Source organism: Polypterus senegalus, chromosome 5 (genome assembly GCF_016835505.1).
Source record: "Polypterus senegalus isolate Bchr_013 chromosome 5, ASM1683550v1, whole genome shotgun sequence".
Taxonomy (NCBI): domain Eukaryota; kingdom Metazoa; phylum Chordata; class Cladistia; order Polypteriformes; family Polypteridae; genus Polypterus; species Polypterus senegalus.
In genome coordinates this window covers 901,358-917,086 of record NC_053158.1, presented here as the reverse complement: position 1 = coordinate 917,086, position 15,729 = coordinate 901,358, and the positions used below count along the sequence as shown (strand labels likewise).

The 15,729-nt window shown below is 38.1% G+C and overlaps 1 protein-coding gene across 9 annotated transcripts in view; it reads left to right on the top strand.

Annotated features, from left to right (window-relative positions):
- Positions 1-15,729, top strand: part of mllt10 (MLLT10 histone lysine methyltransferase DOT1L cofactor) — a 182,176-nt gene that overhangs the window by 38,890 nt on the left and 127,557 nt on the right. For 4 of the 9 annotated variants that reach the window (XM_039754252.1, XM_039754251.1, XM_039754253.1 and 1 more), the window contains exons 2-3: positions 4,554-4,716; positions 8,459-8,538. The exons of 1 other annotated variant lie outside the window; for it this stretch is intronic. In XM_039754252.1, the coding sequence (XP_039610186.1) occupies positions 4,554-4,716; positions 8,459-8,538 (243 nt within the window). Of the gene's footprint in view, positions 1-4,553; positions 4,717-4,911; positions 5,036-8,458; positions 8,539-15,729 lie in introns of those variants that run through there. 4 more of the 9 variants (XM_039754257.1, XM_039754255.1, XM_039754258.1 and 1 more) reach the window with 4 other exon arrangements.

Sequence of the window (15,729 nt, the reverse complement as noted above, 5' to 3'; positions counted from 1 at the left end):
AAATTGTAAATGTAAGAGAGCCTGTGTGTTCTATCAGACTTTAATTTTTTGGAAATGTACATTTGGACTTTAATAGAAATAAAGTTTTGTCTCAAGGGCTAAAATGTCATCTCAAATGGTCACCACTGCCAACATCCCTGCTGCTACAATTAGTAGGTTCTGCAATGAAAACCCAATCTGTAAAATAATAAAGTGCCGCACTTACATTCATTGAAATGAAAGATGAGAGAATTTTTAAAAAGTCATACATTTCACACAAGTTTAAAAAACATAAAGGCAGCTATTCTGGTGCAGCCATTTGACCTCCACAGTGTGTGCTTCACAAAGGAATACACTTTTGGCTGCAGGCGTACATTTCCAATCCAGCAAAAACATGTGAAAATACCAATTTACTGGAGAAATAAAAAATATAAACATTATTTTTCACAATTGTTCTTTTATACAGCTATATCATATAAACAGAAGCCATTCCTCTATTAAAAAAAACACCAATTGTTGCTATGACATAACATAAAAGGCACTGAATTAATAAAAAAAAAAAAAAAAGAAAAACACACACACAGAAGTAACCCTGGCATCATTAATCTAAGCAGTTATAATTTACTATTCAAACCAAAGGCAAAAATAAATGCAATTTGCAGAAGAGTGAAGGCACTCTTGTTAGGGGAGCCTCAATTAAGCACAAGAGTAGCTTTCAAAACAAGACAAAATAAAATGGAGGAATAAATACTCTGGGGTAAGAGGTACTTCAGTATCACAAATACAAAAAACATTTAGCTGGTTGACAAATAAACATGTACACATTTGCTGAATTTATGAATGTACTTTATATAAGCTATCAATCAATCTGTGGTGGCAAGAATTTAAATAGACATTACTAGTGCCTAAAATATTTTATAAGTCGCTCCAGATAACAGCATGTGCTAATGCGAATAAATGTTGATGTAAATAAGCGTGTTTTTTCTCAACAAACAAATTGTTTTCAGTAAGGAAGGCTGCCTGTCATTTTTGCATTTTATAATATGAATCTGAAATTTTTAAATTTTCCTTTTTCAAATTACTCGACTGTAGTGATGTAGGATTTTTTAATTCGTACATTGTTTTAGTAACACCACTTACTTGTACAGTACATTCTCACACAACAGCGTGTACATTATAAATAGTAAAAGGAAAATCAATGGACAAAAAGGTAGAAAAACGGGTTAAGCAGAAATGGAAGAATCTCAAATAAAGGTAAACAAATTTCAACTGAATTCAAGTAGTTTCCAAATCTCGAATTGTTTACTTACATTGGCAAAGTAACTGTCTGCTTTGCTAACATATGCTACGGTCAGATGGCCAGAGAAGACCAGAAAAATGAAATGTCCTGCCAGCGACAGAAAAAGTGTTCAGCATTCTGAAAAAGACTTGAACTGTGAACTGGTCGTCCAGGTTCATTTTAGTATTGTACAGCAAATTTAATTGAGTGTAGGCTTAAATACTCACATGACTGCTTGTCACTAATTCTTCAAGAATCATATATATATATATATATATATATATATAGTATATTAATTTCAAAGCTTTAGGTGCCCCTCTAAATTATTGCAAGCATATGGAGTTTCTCTGGAAATCAGTCACCGTTATATAACATGCAGCACACACAGCTACAGAATGTGTACAATAGACAATTCTCTATACACAGTGGCTTTATTTTATGGACCTCTGTGTTGAGTACAATGATGAGAGGAATTATTTGGACTATATGATAATAAAGAGCCCTGTAGAAATAAAATAAAAAGAATGTAAGAAACTGACAGAAGTAACTTGATTTAAGCCATTTATTAGTATATCTGGTATTTTAGAAATGGGTTCATAAACAATGTGCCAACGGGTACATAAGCCAAGTTGCTTATTTTATGTATTCCCCTCAAAGAACACGCACGCACGCCCATTAAATAATAAAGGACACATTATATAATGCTATTTGCTATGCGCTAAGAAGGCTTTATTTTGTAAGCCAGGGTTTTTGATTAACTGTTAGCTGGTGACTTGAGAGAAACGGTGTGGACTGGGAGGACGCATTCTTATAGCGCTGCTTTTAGAAACATCTGTTAAAATTTTGTACACATTTCCCCGAGACAACTCGACGCTTTTTTATGTTAAGAGATCAAATAGTGGGAAATCACTTATTTAGAAGCATAACGAGCGATTGGAGGAAACGGTTCCAAATATTAAACGAATGAAAAAGTCCCAAATGCTTTTAAACACTTGGACTGTTTTTCCTTTTACATTCACATTGTTTACAGAACAAAAGGCTAAATCTCAAATCGTCCGAGGAAAACTGATTAAGCTGCTCTTTATTTAAATACAAGTATATACAAACCATCCCGCGGACTGAAGTACTGGCGTCTACCTATTTGCAAACTTAAACGTAGTAAAACCAAAGGATGAATTATTGCCACGAATTGCGGTTTCATTGCATTCACACTACAAAATAACGACGCCTGAAGAGGATTTTCCCGCCCCTCCTCCACTTTCAATTTGAATATAATTTATTAAACCCCAATTATAACTTGCTAAAAACAAACTTTTCTTAAAAAGAGAGAAACGTTTTATAGTTCAGGCTGACTGCATAGCCAGACCGAGGAATCGGATTTGTTGGAGCCCTGAACGAGCACATGGCGAGGGGGAATAGCAGCACCGAGGAAGCCGTGCGGTTGTTTTTCACAGCTCGGCTCGGTTCACGGCCACTTTTTTTATTGCGAAATCCCACGGTCTTCCAACGTTATCGTAAAACAAAATGCAACACATCTAAATATTTCAGCAGCTTGACTTTCCTGTCTGTTGGAAAATTAAACAATGGCGGAAAAACGGCAATTTGAAACGAGTCACAATATCGTCATATCGAGAAACTGGGATCCTCGTCGCAGTCATAAGGACGAAGAGTCGCTTTTTCTTTTTTTAATGCCCAGTTTGCTATAACGTTTATATATTCTACGGATTCTTTTTTTCATGTTCAGCATTTCTTCGGTGGGAATCTGCGATAGTCCCTCGTCAGCTAATGGCTGCTGTTTCCTAAAAAATGCAGCAGCAACACACGTGAAAGGTTCGAATATCCTGAAGGTTTACATGACACCTAAAACGAAGTAAACTGTTGATTTTACGTCTCAAAATAAAAGTGCGATTTTTCAGATTTTTCTTAACCTTTTAGCTTTACGGTATACACGTAAGCGCGATCGTATTCACAAAGTTGTTTTAAGGTTTTAGGATTTATTCAGTGTATAAACACACTACAGACGCGCCTCTAATAGATAAAATATTTACTAACGGAGAAGATTATTATTAACACGTTAAAAATACAAACGATTGTATCTACTTTGGGCACGCTCGGTTTGTTAACTAAAATGCAAAATTTAAAATAAACAGAAGCCATCAGAACAAAAACACTCGTCTCTTTAATTATGATTTTTTTAAGCAGATTGTTACAAAATTGTCTCAATAAAATACGGCGATTTTTTTAGAACTGTTACGCGAGTGGACTTGCAACCGCATGAATTATTTAATAAGCGCTTATTTTACAGGAGATTCAGTTCACTTCGAGTCTTTTCGGCCGATCCTAACGTTGCCTGGTTTTTCGATTTGTGCAGCAGAAGAGACTTGCGCCTCACTTTAAACACGACTTGCAAATCCAGTTAACTAAAACAGGCATATCTACGGATTGAAGCCTGCGTTCATGTATGAATCGGTAAGGAAGTCGAGGCGGTCAATCGGTGCTGCACTTCTTTCGATTCTAAACTACTAGCGAGAGACTCGGAGGGGCAGGCCGACTGGCGGCGTGCTGGACACTGAGCTGACTGAACGACGGTGTTTGGTTATAATCTGTTAAATACAAAAAAAATCATTCAAATTGAGCTTCCACTGCCCCAAAAGAATGCACGTTTACCATTGTGGTCGCAAGAATTATTTTAAGAAGATAAATAATTGTACAGTAAAGCAATAAAAAAAAAACAATGTGCTGAAAGACTGCCAAGTTCTGGCTTAAACAATCTTATAATGTTCACCTTACACTTAAAAACGAAACAAGTGTGCGTAAGCACAGCCCTGGCGTCCCCCGCGTAATGGCTTTTTACACTGACGAATCCAAACCGCGGCAGCACGTCAGTCTTCTTGCTTAGACTCCGAGCCAACGCGCTGTACACGACCCCATTTTGGCTCCTCCACTGCTCGATCCAAAATGGCATCCATTTCCGCGCCGCGCCTCCCGCGCTCTCGGCACGTCCGTCCCTCCTCGCCCCGCCTCCCCTCCTCGCTTCACAAAGCGCTAATGCGCACGCGTGCGGCCCGGGCCGTTCCATTCGCCTGGCGGAGGAGCAGCCAGTGCGTGCCGAGCGAGCGCTCGTGTTCGCAAATGCGAAGAGGGGAGTTGGTGCGCTCGCGGGGGTGCCAGCGCTAAACAACATGGCACGACAACATTACGGAGAGCAAATGTGCTTGGGGCGGCATTGAGCGCGAGGCGAGTGCCAAAAGAGGTCCAGGTCGCTGCAGTGTTTGTGCTTTCTTTTAACCATTAGATGGTATCCAGCGAGCTGAGCCTGGCAGTGGAGGACGACGACTTGTCGAGTAATATGAAGGAGATGATTGGAGGCTGCTGCGTTTGCTCAGACGAGAGAGGCTGGGCCGAGAACCCACTGGTTTACTGTGACGGCCACGGATGTAATGTCGCTGTTCATCAAGGTAATGCTACCATGGGTTCTACTCTTATTTACTCGCAGCTTGCATTGCTCATTGTACACAGCCTTTGGGGTTCGCCAAGGTGAAGGCTCGCGGCCTGATCGCTCGTTCGGTCACTGGAGTTGTGAAAGGGGACAGTGGGCGACGTGTTTATTGTGAGGGGGAGGGGGGATGTCATGTGACGCGTGCGCTCGCTCGCACTCTCTCTACCTGCAGCCCCCCGGAATCCCACTTGTGTGCTGCTGCAGCAGCTTCGGCTTGACAAGGACGTGACTTTGTACGGGACAGGCCGTTCAGCGGCAGTCGGGTTACTGCACGGCAGGTACACCCTCGGCCTTTTCTTCCTTGTGGTGTTTTATTGTGTTCCTCTTGCACAGACATGCACGAAGGCAGAAACCGAATGTGAGGAATTGCACATTCTTGTCTGTCTGTCTGTTTGCCTGGCTACCAGCACCTTTTTAGCCAGAGCGCAAATGACCTTGTCACCGATTCAGTGATTTCGTTCAGGCAGGCCATTCGCCCCAACTCGAATGTTGAGCGAAACGCCGTGAATGAAAGTCGTTTGCTGGATTGACACGAATGCCTAAACACGCCCTGTGTCAGCCTGGTCGCGGATGCTGTTTGTCTCAAGCGTTGGTTTTTTAGTTTGCTGCAGACTGGTAGGGTGCGGAGAAATTTGGGCCGGATCGCCCATGTAATGCTGTCTCTTCTGCATGTCCTCCTGTTCTTTTTTTTCACTTCATCTGCATCATTGAGCTTTTAGCTTGCATTGGGCCACAAGCTTGTTTTGCACAGTGGCATCTCGGTCACGTAGGCCACGGATTGACGTGGAGGAGAGGGACTTTTAATAGATTTGCTTGCAGTAGTGCATTTCATTTCAACCACCCCATGAATTCTGCTGTTTATTCTTAAGTGTGTTGTTATAGTGCTTGGATAATGGATAGATGATTTGTTGTGATGTTGGACAGCTTAGCATTTAGCTGCACAAACGAGCATTATGGACAGAATGGACTCCTGTAGTTTGTCAGATTTCCTGTGTCCTTACGTTCTTATAAGAAATTGGTAGTACAAATTTGAATTGTGTAGATGTGCTTGCAGTGCTTTTAAAACGTAATGATGTGCCCTTGTGCTTTCACAGCGTCCTTGATGTATATATTTGTGTTGTGTTTTTCCTGTTATGCCACTTGGTTAGGCGTTGAGAAAAGAGTCAATTCGTGGTATGTGAACATATTTTATTAAATATTTCCGACGAACCACCTCTAATTTGATCCTTACTTATTGAAAATCTGTCATTGTACCAAGTTAGAAGAGTGTATAGTTTTTAGCATGTATGTTTTTTAGTTTGTGAGATAGAGATGCTTTAAAGGGGGTGTGGTAATTTTACAGCAAAAACGAGTGCTACTATAAAATTAGTGTTCCTTAAGTCATAACTTTTGAACTGTTAGTGCTAGATGCGTGAATATTTTCATGGTTTGTTACTTAACATTAGATGCCTTTAAATTCTAAAATAGTTGGTCCACAGTTGCAAATTTGTATAGGTTTCTTTTGTGCTGTGATGTGTAGAGCGACTTTGGCTCTGTACATCTCCATACTAAACCACATTAGATATTTCAATTTTTTATAGGTATTACTTACTTTATTAATCCCAAGGGGAAATTCAAAAACATATCTATCTTATGTTAAGGTTCTTCTTTAGCATCAAACAATATAAATAACTTGCAATTAAAAAGGCAAATAATATATATTAGGTTATATAATGCAAACTGTTGAATACTAATCAAGGCATCTTATGCCCAGACTGTATAACACATTAGTGAGAGCATATCTGGAGTAATGTGTGCAGTTCTGGTCACGACATTTCAAAAGTGACATAGCAGCACTTGAATTCCACACCATAATGAAAAGTCTACTATAAAAGCAATTATATAAATGGAGTGTGCATGTGTTAATCAATAAATGCAGAAAATTAGAAGTTGGTACTTTGAACCACTCTATATTTGCTCAGGTGTTATATAACTTGTAAAGTGATTTTTTTGTTAAGGCTTACAGTTAACCCACTAGTGAGGATGTCTGTTGGGTCTGTCTTGTTCATATTACATCAATGGACAGGTAGTGATGTGAAAAAGGACATCTGTGCATTGTTCAAACTCTGAAAGTAGAGACATTTCTTTGCAGTTTGTTTAAATTCTAGAATCAGGTCTAGCAGGATATGTATGAGTTAAACATTGACTATTTAGACATAAAATACAAATATGAATTCAGTGATACTCATGCCAATTATCTGTAGCATATACTTTGAATTTCTTTGTAGTACACCATAGCATGATTGGTATCTTAGGAAAAAAAAGTTCCGGATCAAGGTACCAGCTTTATATTTTGTGTATTTACTGATTAAAAAGGTTCTTCCTAGGGATGTAGTTCTTTTTATGGCTAACTGTCATACATGGCCAATATGAATTTGGAATATGATTGTGAAATGACTTTATTTTTAATGCCGCTTTAATCGAAGCTTAATTTCTTCCAGATGGACCCGTAGTTGCTGAAGAAGAACTATAACATGTAATACCTGTTAAAATTTGAATAATCTGTGTGGTTTAATGTAGAGTTATAGTGGGCCAAGTTTACTGTAAAGCACAAAAGATTTTTTTATTATGCAATTTACAGCAAGTTATCAATTGGCAAATGTGGATCAACTATTTTAGAAGTTAAAAACGTCCAATACTAAAGAACAATTCCTGGTATTTTCATGAATCAAACCATAACAGTTTAAAAGTTATAGCTTATGATACCTTTTTTTTTTTTTTTTACAATAATATTAGGGCCACACCCCCTTTTTAAGGTTCCATATCTCAGAAACCAATGAAGACACAAGCATATAATATGACTCACGAGTTTTTGGGTACAACTTTGTTATTTCCATAAAAGTATAAAGCCAAGTGGAGTCAGTTGTTTGGATGGTCTCTGTTGATTTCACTTAGACTGACCCAAAAGCAGTGATGATGTCATTTGATATGTGCCTGTATAAAGGGTAACCAGTGTGGCTAATGAACAGCAGTACAGTATATCTTCACATATTGACCTCCAACACCCAGCATCTTTTGCATGACTCTGTGTGCCAAGGTTTTAATAACTGACAAATAACTTGGAACACATTCTGATGGATAAACTACACTAATAGTCCATTTTTACAGAACTATGCAAAATGTACTCATCAGCTGAAGCCTTGGATAAATCAATTTCTCCCAATACATCCTTTTTGTCTAAATATAGTTTCAAAATAATTTATAGTAGAAATGCAAGTTAATTACTTAAAAAAAAATCTTGAGTGCTATTATAATAAATAGGTAAGCTACAACACAATCAAAACTTTTGGCTTAAATATTATCCACTAATACAAGGGATGCCCTTGCTGCAGAAGTATACATAATACCATACACAATACTGTGTCATCTTTGATTGTGCTGTTAAAAGAACTGCACATTAATTTAAAGGGCATTTTCTGTAAAATGAAGCCGTGTTCATATAAGGAATGCTTGCAAAACATTAATTTGAATCTCTCAGTGCCCATTAAATAAGAACTTTATTCTCTGCAGTCTGGATACTAATATGGTACGCTGATTTTTTTTCACCTTTTTGCTCCATTAATAAATGTGTGTAAATATGGTTTTTTATTTTATGCATATCCTGAGTGTAGTGGTGCAGACACATGTAAACCATTCTCATTTTAATTTTATCCCAATTGCAGCATGTTATGGCATTGTACAAGTCCCTACAGGACCCTGGTTTTGTAGAAAATGTGAATCTCAGGAGAGAGCAGCTAGGGTGGTAAGTGCAACTATTCACCTCTATTTATAGTCAAGGATAAGATTTCCCTGCATTATTATTTTTTGTTGTTTCTGAATCCACATTCAGTTTTTTGATAAATTTGAATTTTTCTTGGTGGAGAAGACTAACTGGGTGCCAAGCTGAGGTTGCTTGTAAACATCCGTCAGTCACTCATAACAATTGTTACATTTTTGGATTCTTTCTTTATTGTCTCCTTTAAGTTCAGGTTTGAATATGGTCTGATACGATTCTAACGGTCCCTTTAGTAAAGTTGCTAATATGTATAGTTAGAACATAAAGTATCTGGGATATTTATATTTTTACTGTTTGTCATCACTATCCAGGCTATGCTTTTTTTTTTTTTTTGAGGGGGTGGGGGGGGTTGTCTACATGTTACTGGTTTATCAATACACCTTGAAAATTTACATTCGTGGTTCCAGTATTACGTAATCATAAAGGATGGCCTGCCTAAAAGGCTGTACAGTAACACTGTGGAATTTATACGCACTTAATATTAAGGTTCTTGTGGCACTTTAGCACACAATGATGGAAATGGATTAGTTACATAAAAATGTGCTCATCTTGCTGTTGAGAAAATTATACATTATTCTGTCAGTAACCCAAAGGCAGCCGTAAAATCACAGCTGGCACTTGCTTAGATTGTTCCTCCCCCTTTCAAGTAATTCATAGGCAGTGAGCCAATAACATTCTGTAGTAATGCGTACTGCAAATCTGTCTTTATACCCAGCCTGAATAAAGGCTGTTTAGAGCATTCCTGAGATGAGCAGTGTGAAAGACAACGTCCTGTTTTCTCTCACTTTTTCCATGAATTTCCGCTACGTTTCTTGAGATATTAGTAGTCTTCTGTTTTTAAGATCTCTGAAAGCTAATTAGAAAGTGAACAGTAATGCTTCTGTGAGCCATTTACTTCGTCAAAAGCATAACTCGTGCCTAGTGCTCCGGGAGGATTAGACTAACCTATTACCTCTGAAAGATAGTGCTTAATATTTTCTCGTGTTGCGTACCAGGTCTTGTGCCATTTATGTAATTTGCAGTAGGTATGGTGTACTTGGCATTTTTTAAAATTACAATTGCTGTGTTGATTTGCATGCTTTGATTAAGAAAGCAGGCTTAGTTATGAGGTGTACCCATGATCCATTGGAGGTAGTAGCAAAGCAGAAAATGAAGACAAGACCTATGACTGTTATGGAAAAGGCCATGCCTTCTCTCTCTGGCATGCAGACATTAAGTACCTACAGCAAACAAATTCTGGAAAATTGGTAATGTGCTTTTGTTATGCCTCACTGTGGCTGTGATTGCTCTTTTTACCTGGTGTGTATTTAAGGGGGGCAACAAATATAGTTCTCTTTATCTATCCCATCTTACCTCAGTTTGGTAGTAAACCCCAATATCTAATTGAGTCCGGCTGCTGACCTTCACTGGCAGACTTCTTAGTCATGGTACTATGTGACATCATTTGAGGGGCTTGTGGCTGTAAATGTCAAGTACAGAGTAATGTTGGATCAGTACTAAAAATTTGACATCAGTAGCGATACCAGCTTTTGGACCTTAGAACCTGTGTCAAAATTGTTTAGAAGCAAATAACTCCAGATCCCACCAACCCTATCTTATTCCAGCTTGAAGAGTTGGGTGCATAGTTGCATGCCCCTATGGTGCATCATGCCACATTTTCTACTTGATTGCAGGAAGTGTGCAGTTGTTGAAGAAACAAGTCTCCCAATTGAAGTCCCAATTAATTTGAAGCAATAGGAGGGCCGCAAGAGTTGGTGTTTGTGTTCCCTGTGAAGTCCTGATCATGTCAAAGCCTCTGGTTTCGTTTTGTGAATTGCACAATGTGGATGTTACTCCATGTTTGCAATACTGAGTATTGAGGGAATGGGATTGAGAGGAAGACTGATGTTTAAGTTACTACAAATCCTAAAATGCTCGTACCATACCATTTTAAAATACGGGGGTTTCCTGGACTTTTTCAGTACCGGAATACTACACAACCCTAATGAAGAATCTAAAACAAAGCTTAATATAATAAATTAATGAGTGCACAACTGCAATAAATAAGATTACTATTTCTACTGTAGTGGAAACCCACCTTTAAACTAGTTTTACGTGATTAATTAACTAATGTCTAAAATCTAAAAATACTGTCATTTCAATATAGTGTTTCCTGGAGACAATATCAAAATTTAATATATATACTATAATATTGTTGTTATAATACTTAATTAAAGTCTCTCTGCATACCTCAGGTTGCGGATCCTCTGTGGCTGCACCAGCCAATAGGACCCTAACTGCTTCTAACAGAAATGATCATAGTATTTTTACATTTTAGATTGTCCTATTGTCTTGTGGAAATGTTAATATTGTAACAGCCATCTGATTGTTCTGGAAATGGGGGTGGGACTATATAACTGATTGACAGCAATGTATCCCTCAAGTACACATAGCCCTGCATTCCACAAGTCTGAGAAGATTCAAGAATGCAAACAGACAGACAGACATTCATTTGAGGTTGGGAAAAGGCAATACAGTATAACCTGTGCAGAACATGATGATAGTTTTTGGAGAATCACCAGGCAAGAGTGTGGCATTAGGAAGAACAATCAGAGTTCCTAACCATGCCGCACAACTGGGGACATGGCAAAAGTATCTATCAAACGCTTGAGTGAACATTTGTTAGCTTGTGTGTTTGTTATATTGTTGTGCTTATTGCCTGCTACCCCCTTTTTAAAACATCCTCCTCTTCTGCTTTGGGCTGCTATTTATTTTATCCCCGGAGCCACTGCCTGCATTCTTGAATCTTCTGTCTTTCAGCAAAAACCTTCTCAAGATTTATCTTATTCAATGCACCATGTACCTGTGTGACGGGTCACAGTCAATCAAACATTCATTCTCTTCTGTCTTCAGGGCAGTCAGTTGGCTACTACAGTACTATAATATTTTTTGCAAGACAATGTCACAGTCCAATATCTGAAAATAGTTTTGTTAAATGTACTTTAATCATTTTCATGAGGTGATGCATGAGTCCCACGGGCTGGAACAGCCACAGAGTGGTCTGCCACTAGAGGTATGCAACCAGACTTGATTTGTATTTTTTGTGTTTAAAGAGAATTTGCCTATCATTTTCATAAGTTCTAAATTGTAACATTTTATGACAAATATCATCATAGTTTATGAATTAAATTGATATCTTACTTTTAGATATTAGCTAGTTAAATACACACCCAATGTAACTAATTTCATAGATTTGTGCTGCAGTGTGAAAACAAATAAATTGTTAAAGTTGTACACTCACTAATTTATGTTTTTTTAAAGTTATATACAGCTACATTTCTTTTAAGCTTAGTACCCATATCTGCTTTTACATGCATAAATTATCTTTTGCCAAAACACACTATACCTCTAGCCACATGCTTGAGTAATATCTGTCTTCCCATAGACTCTTCTACTCATATCACTAAAGTGTTTTATTTATTTTAATATCCATGTTATTCTTATTGGTTATTTGTTTATGTAACATTCTGAAGTAGAAAATATTCTTATGATTAAAAAAAACTGTGATTCTTTACCCATTAAAGTTAAAGACCGCTTTTCTTCGAAATGCTGTGTTTTTATATTGAGCCAATACAGTAGCTTGGTAAATAGGGTGACATGAAGGTATACTGGGCAATACTTCTGTCTCGCAGATCCAGCGCCTTCAATTTGAGTCTTGTACCTAGAAGTTGTCGGCGTGGGTTTTCCTCTTGAAATTCCAGTTTTTCTATCGCTTCACCATAGACACATTTGAGGTTATTTGGCAATTATAAATTGACCTCAAGAGGATGTGTGTCTGAGTGGGACTTGAAATGCAGTGAATGACCTAAAATGATGAAAAGGTAAGCAGTAAACTGTCAGAGGTTTAGGGTAGGAAAAAAAGAAATATCAGAATATTAGGAATATGGGCTTTCTTCAGGGAACAACTATTGGGTTGCAACCTACAGATGTTCTGCAGAGGTTATAGTATCGTAGTCTATTCCAACTCTGCTTTAAGACAGACTGAGGGTTTTAAAGTAATCAAGAGAAGTTGGGACGCCTGTGCAAATTATCTGTTTCAGCTGGCAAGGGTTAATTTACTTCAATTTATGAATAGAGAGAGAAGTGAAATTGTAAGAAAGACCAAGGTCTCCCCTTCCTATCCTTTACCACACACAGGCCCCCCACAAGGTTTACAGTGAAAACCTTATTTCAACATACCCTCTTTGAACATCTATAGGTTGATTCTAAGTCAGATTTGCACAACTGAATCAAATTTAGTGTTCTAAAATAGGTGAGCACTAGCTGTCCAAGGTAAAACAGGTTTGGAACCATTCCTTACTGGTTGTCCTCATTTTTCCACTCTGATGATGCACACAAGCAGAATTAATAGATACAGTAAATGTTCCTGCACTGGAAATCACACTTTGTATGACACAAGCAAGGGTACAACAGCAAGGTTACAGTCAATCGATGAGCAAAGAAAGCAGTGAGAAAGCGGGCTTTTGTGAGACTGAGATACTAAATTGTGTAGTATGGACACTCAACAAAACGAGGGTCCATACAGTCTCCAATTTAGGGTGCAATATGGTGACTGTGATAAGTAGTGTTTGTTGATGTCTATCTATTATATAGTTCCTTTCATATCTACAGTATTTATCTATCATCTATTGTTGACGTTTGTGAGCATGGTGAGGTGGTGGTGCTTGCAGTTGGGCAGGTTCTTCTCATATATAGATATATATATCCATCCATCCATCCATTTTCTAACCCGCTGAATCCGAATACAGGGTCACGGGGGGTCTGCTGGAGCCAATCCCAGCCAACACAGGGCACAAGGCAGGAACCAATTCTGGGCAGGGTGCCAACCCACCGCAGGACACACACAAACACACCCAAACACTAGGGCCAATTTAGAATCGCCAATCCACCTAACCTGCATGTCTTTGGACTGTGGGAGGAAACCGGAGTGCCCGGAGGAAACCCACGCAGACACGGGGAGAACATGCAAACTCCACGCAGGGAGGACCGGGAAGCGAACCCGGGTCTCCTAACTGCGAGGCAGCAGCGCTACCACTGCGCCCACCGTGCCGCCCTTCTATCTATATATATATCTCCATCCATTTGATCCATTTTTTCCCTACAAGGGTTTTTTTGGGAGTTTTTCCTTGACTTCTTAGAGAGTCAAGGCTGGGGGGCTGTCAAGAGGCAGGGCCTGTTAAAGCCCATTGTGGCACTTGTTTTAAATGAATAAGAGCAAAAAGAAACCAGCCGAATCATCTGTTTTATAATCCACGTTGGGCCTGCCTTAGCACAGAGCGACGGAGAACTTGAGAGTGCACAGCCAGAATTTGAAGAAAAGTGAGGCATCCTAGTAGTAAACAGGAGAAGATGTAGCGCCCCTCTGAAATCCTGCCTCTCAACATCTATGCACCTACATAAGCATAAAACATGAAATAAATTGTTGAGCCTTTGTCTTGCTAGTCGCGGCACAGTGCGGTCCACGTAATCTTCCAGTTCTCAGTGACATACACCAAATTAAGATGAAAATTAAAATTGCTTAAACCTGATTGAGTTTACAAGCATTATGTGGGGGTGATCCTTTATCAATCTATGTGATTCTTGTGTTTTTTTTTTTTATTACTATTTAATTGTTTTTCAAACCATTGCTGTTATATCTTTGACTTTGTTATAGGTTGCATCAGGTAAATATAGCTGAACATTTTTTACTTGTGCTTTCATTTTAGGCTGTGATGCAACAAAATGTGAATGCTTTTCAAAGGGGTGATTCTTTTCTATACCCACTGTAGAAGTGAGAAACCATATGATCTGAAATCACACATCATATTCAGTTACTTTTTATTTAGCAAGCTGCTGCATACGGTCTGTTTGCTTTTATATTGATTGGCATGAAGCATTTGTGAGAAAAGAGAAGATAATAGTGTTTGATTAAAAAAGAAAGAAAACAAAGGATGTGAAGCACTTCTGGACATAGTTCTCTTTTTTTTTAGTATTTGAGAACTGAAGAGTGTTTCCTGTATTTTAATTGTGAAAATGTTTGAATAATCATGCTTTGTCACTCATGTCAATATTCATTTGTTTTGCCCCAGTGATATTAATTAAGAACAAATTTGCATGTATCCAGACAACATTTTTGAAACTGGAAACTTTCCAAATGAAGTCCTTGGTTGATAGCACCACTTCAGACCTAAGGGCTTGACCAGTGTGCAGATGTGTGTACATACCATAACTGAACAACAGATTTAAAAATTATTTCCTAGAGTTGTATGCTTTTTGAGTTCTGGTACTTTTAGGGAAGCTTCTGGATTCTGAAGCATCTTAGTTTTTGGATGTTGCTTCTTTGTTTGTATTTGTGTACCAGTGCCTTCTGTTTTGTGCTTTTCCTGCCACAAGTGAATTTCCTTCTGGGACAATAGTCTACCTAACCTGATCCTAGTCTTAATAGTGGCGAGTGCCAAGATACACATTTACAATTAAAAGGAAAATTGGGGTGAATTTAGTTAAGTGTTCATCTTATTAGTTGTCATAGATTGTCACATTTTTGCCCTTTGGAATGTGTTATCTTCTTTAAGATAAGTAAATGAGTAAGAAAATGACTGATGTAACATTCAGGTGTATTTGGAGGCTTGAAACTAGCAGTTCTAAAAGTTGAGATATTTTAAAATTTTCCAGGGACTTCATCAGAGTTATCAATCCTTATTTATTAAATACTTTTGTTCAAGTGAATTATATCCAAAAGTAACAGTGACAATAAAATGCAGTTACATGTCTTAGATGGGTACATAAACTTCATGTTTTTTTATTTTTATTTTTTAACAGCAATTCACACTATGATTTAGTTGAAAATGGAGCCTAAATAGGCTTGTCGTAGATGACATTGTTTTCATAGTCAGCAGGAACCAACTCAAGTGTTTTTAAAAAAAGTGTTGATTGATGTGCTGTTGGTTATTGAGGATCTGATTGTAGTTTTAAGAAGTTAAACATACACTTTTCACAGACATACCCAGTGAAGATTTAAAACCTGAAGTCTCATGCTAAAATTGTTAGCTACATCTGACCTTTATGGATAACAGCCTTCCAAACCTTCTCATCTGTATACAGTACAACCAGGAGATTGTTTTTAGTGTAACAAAAATTCTG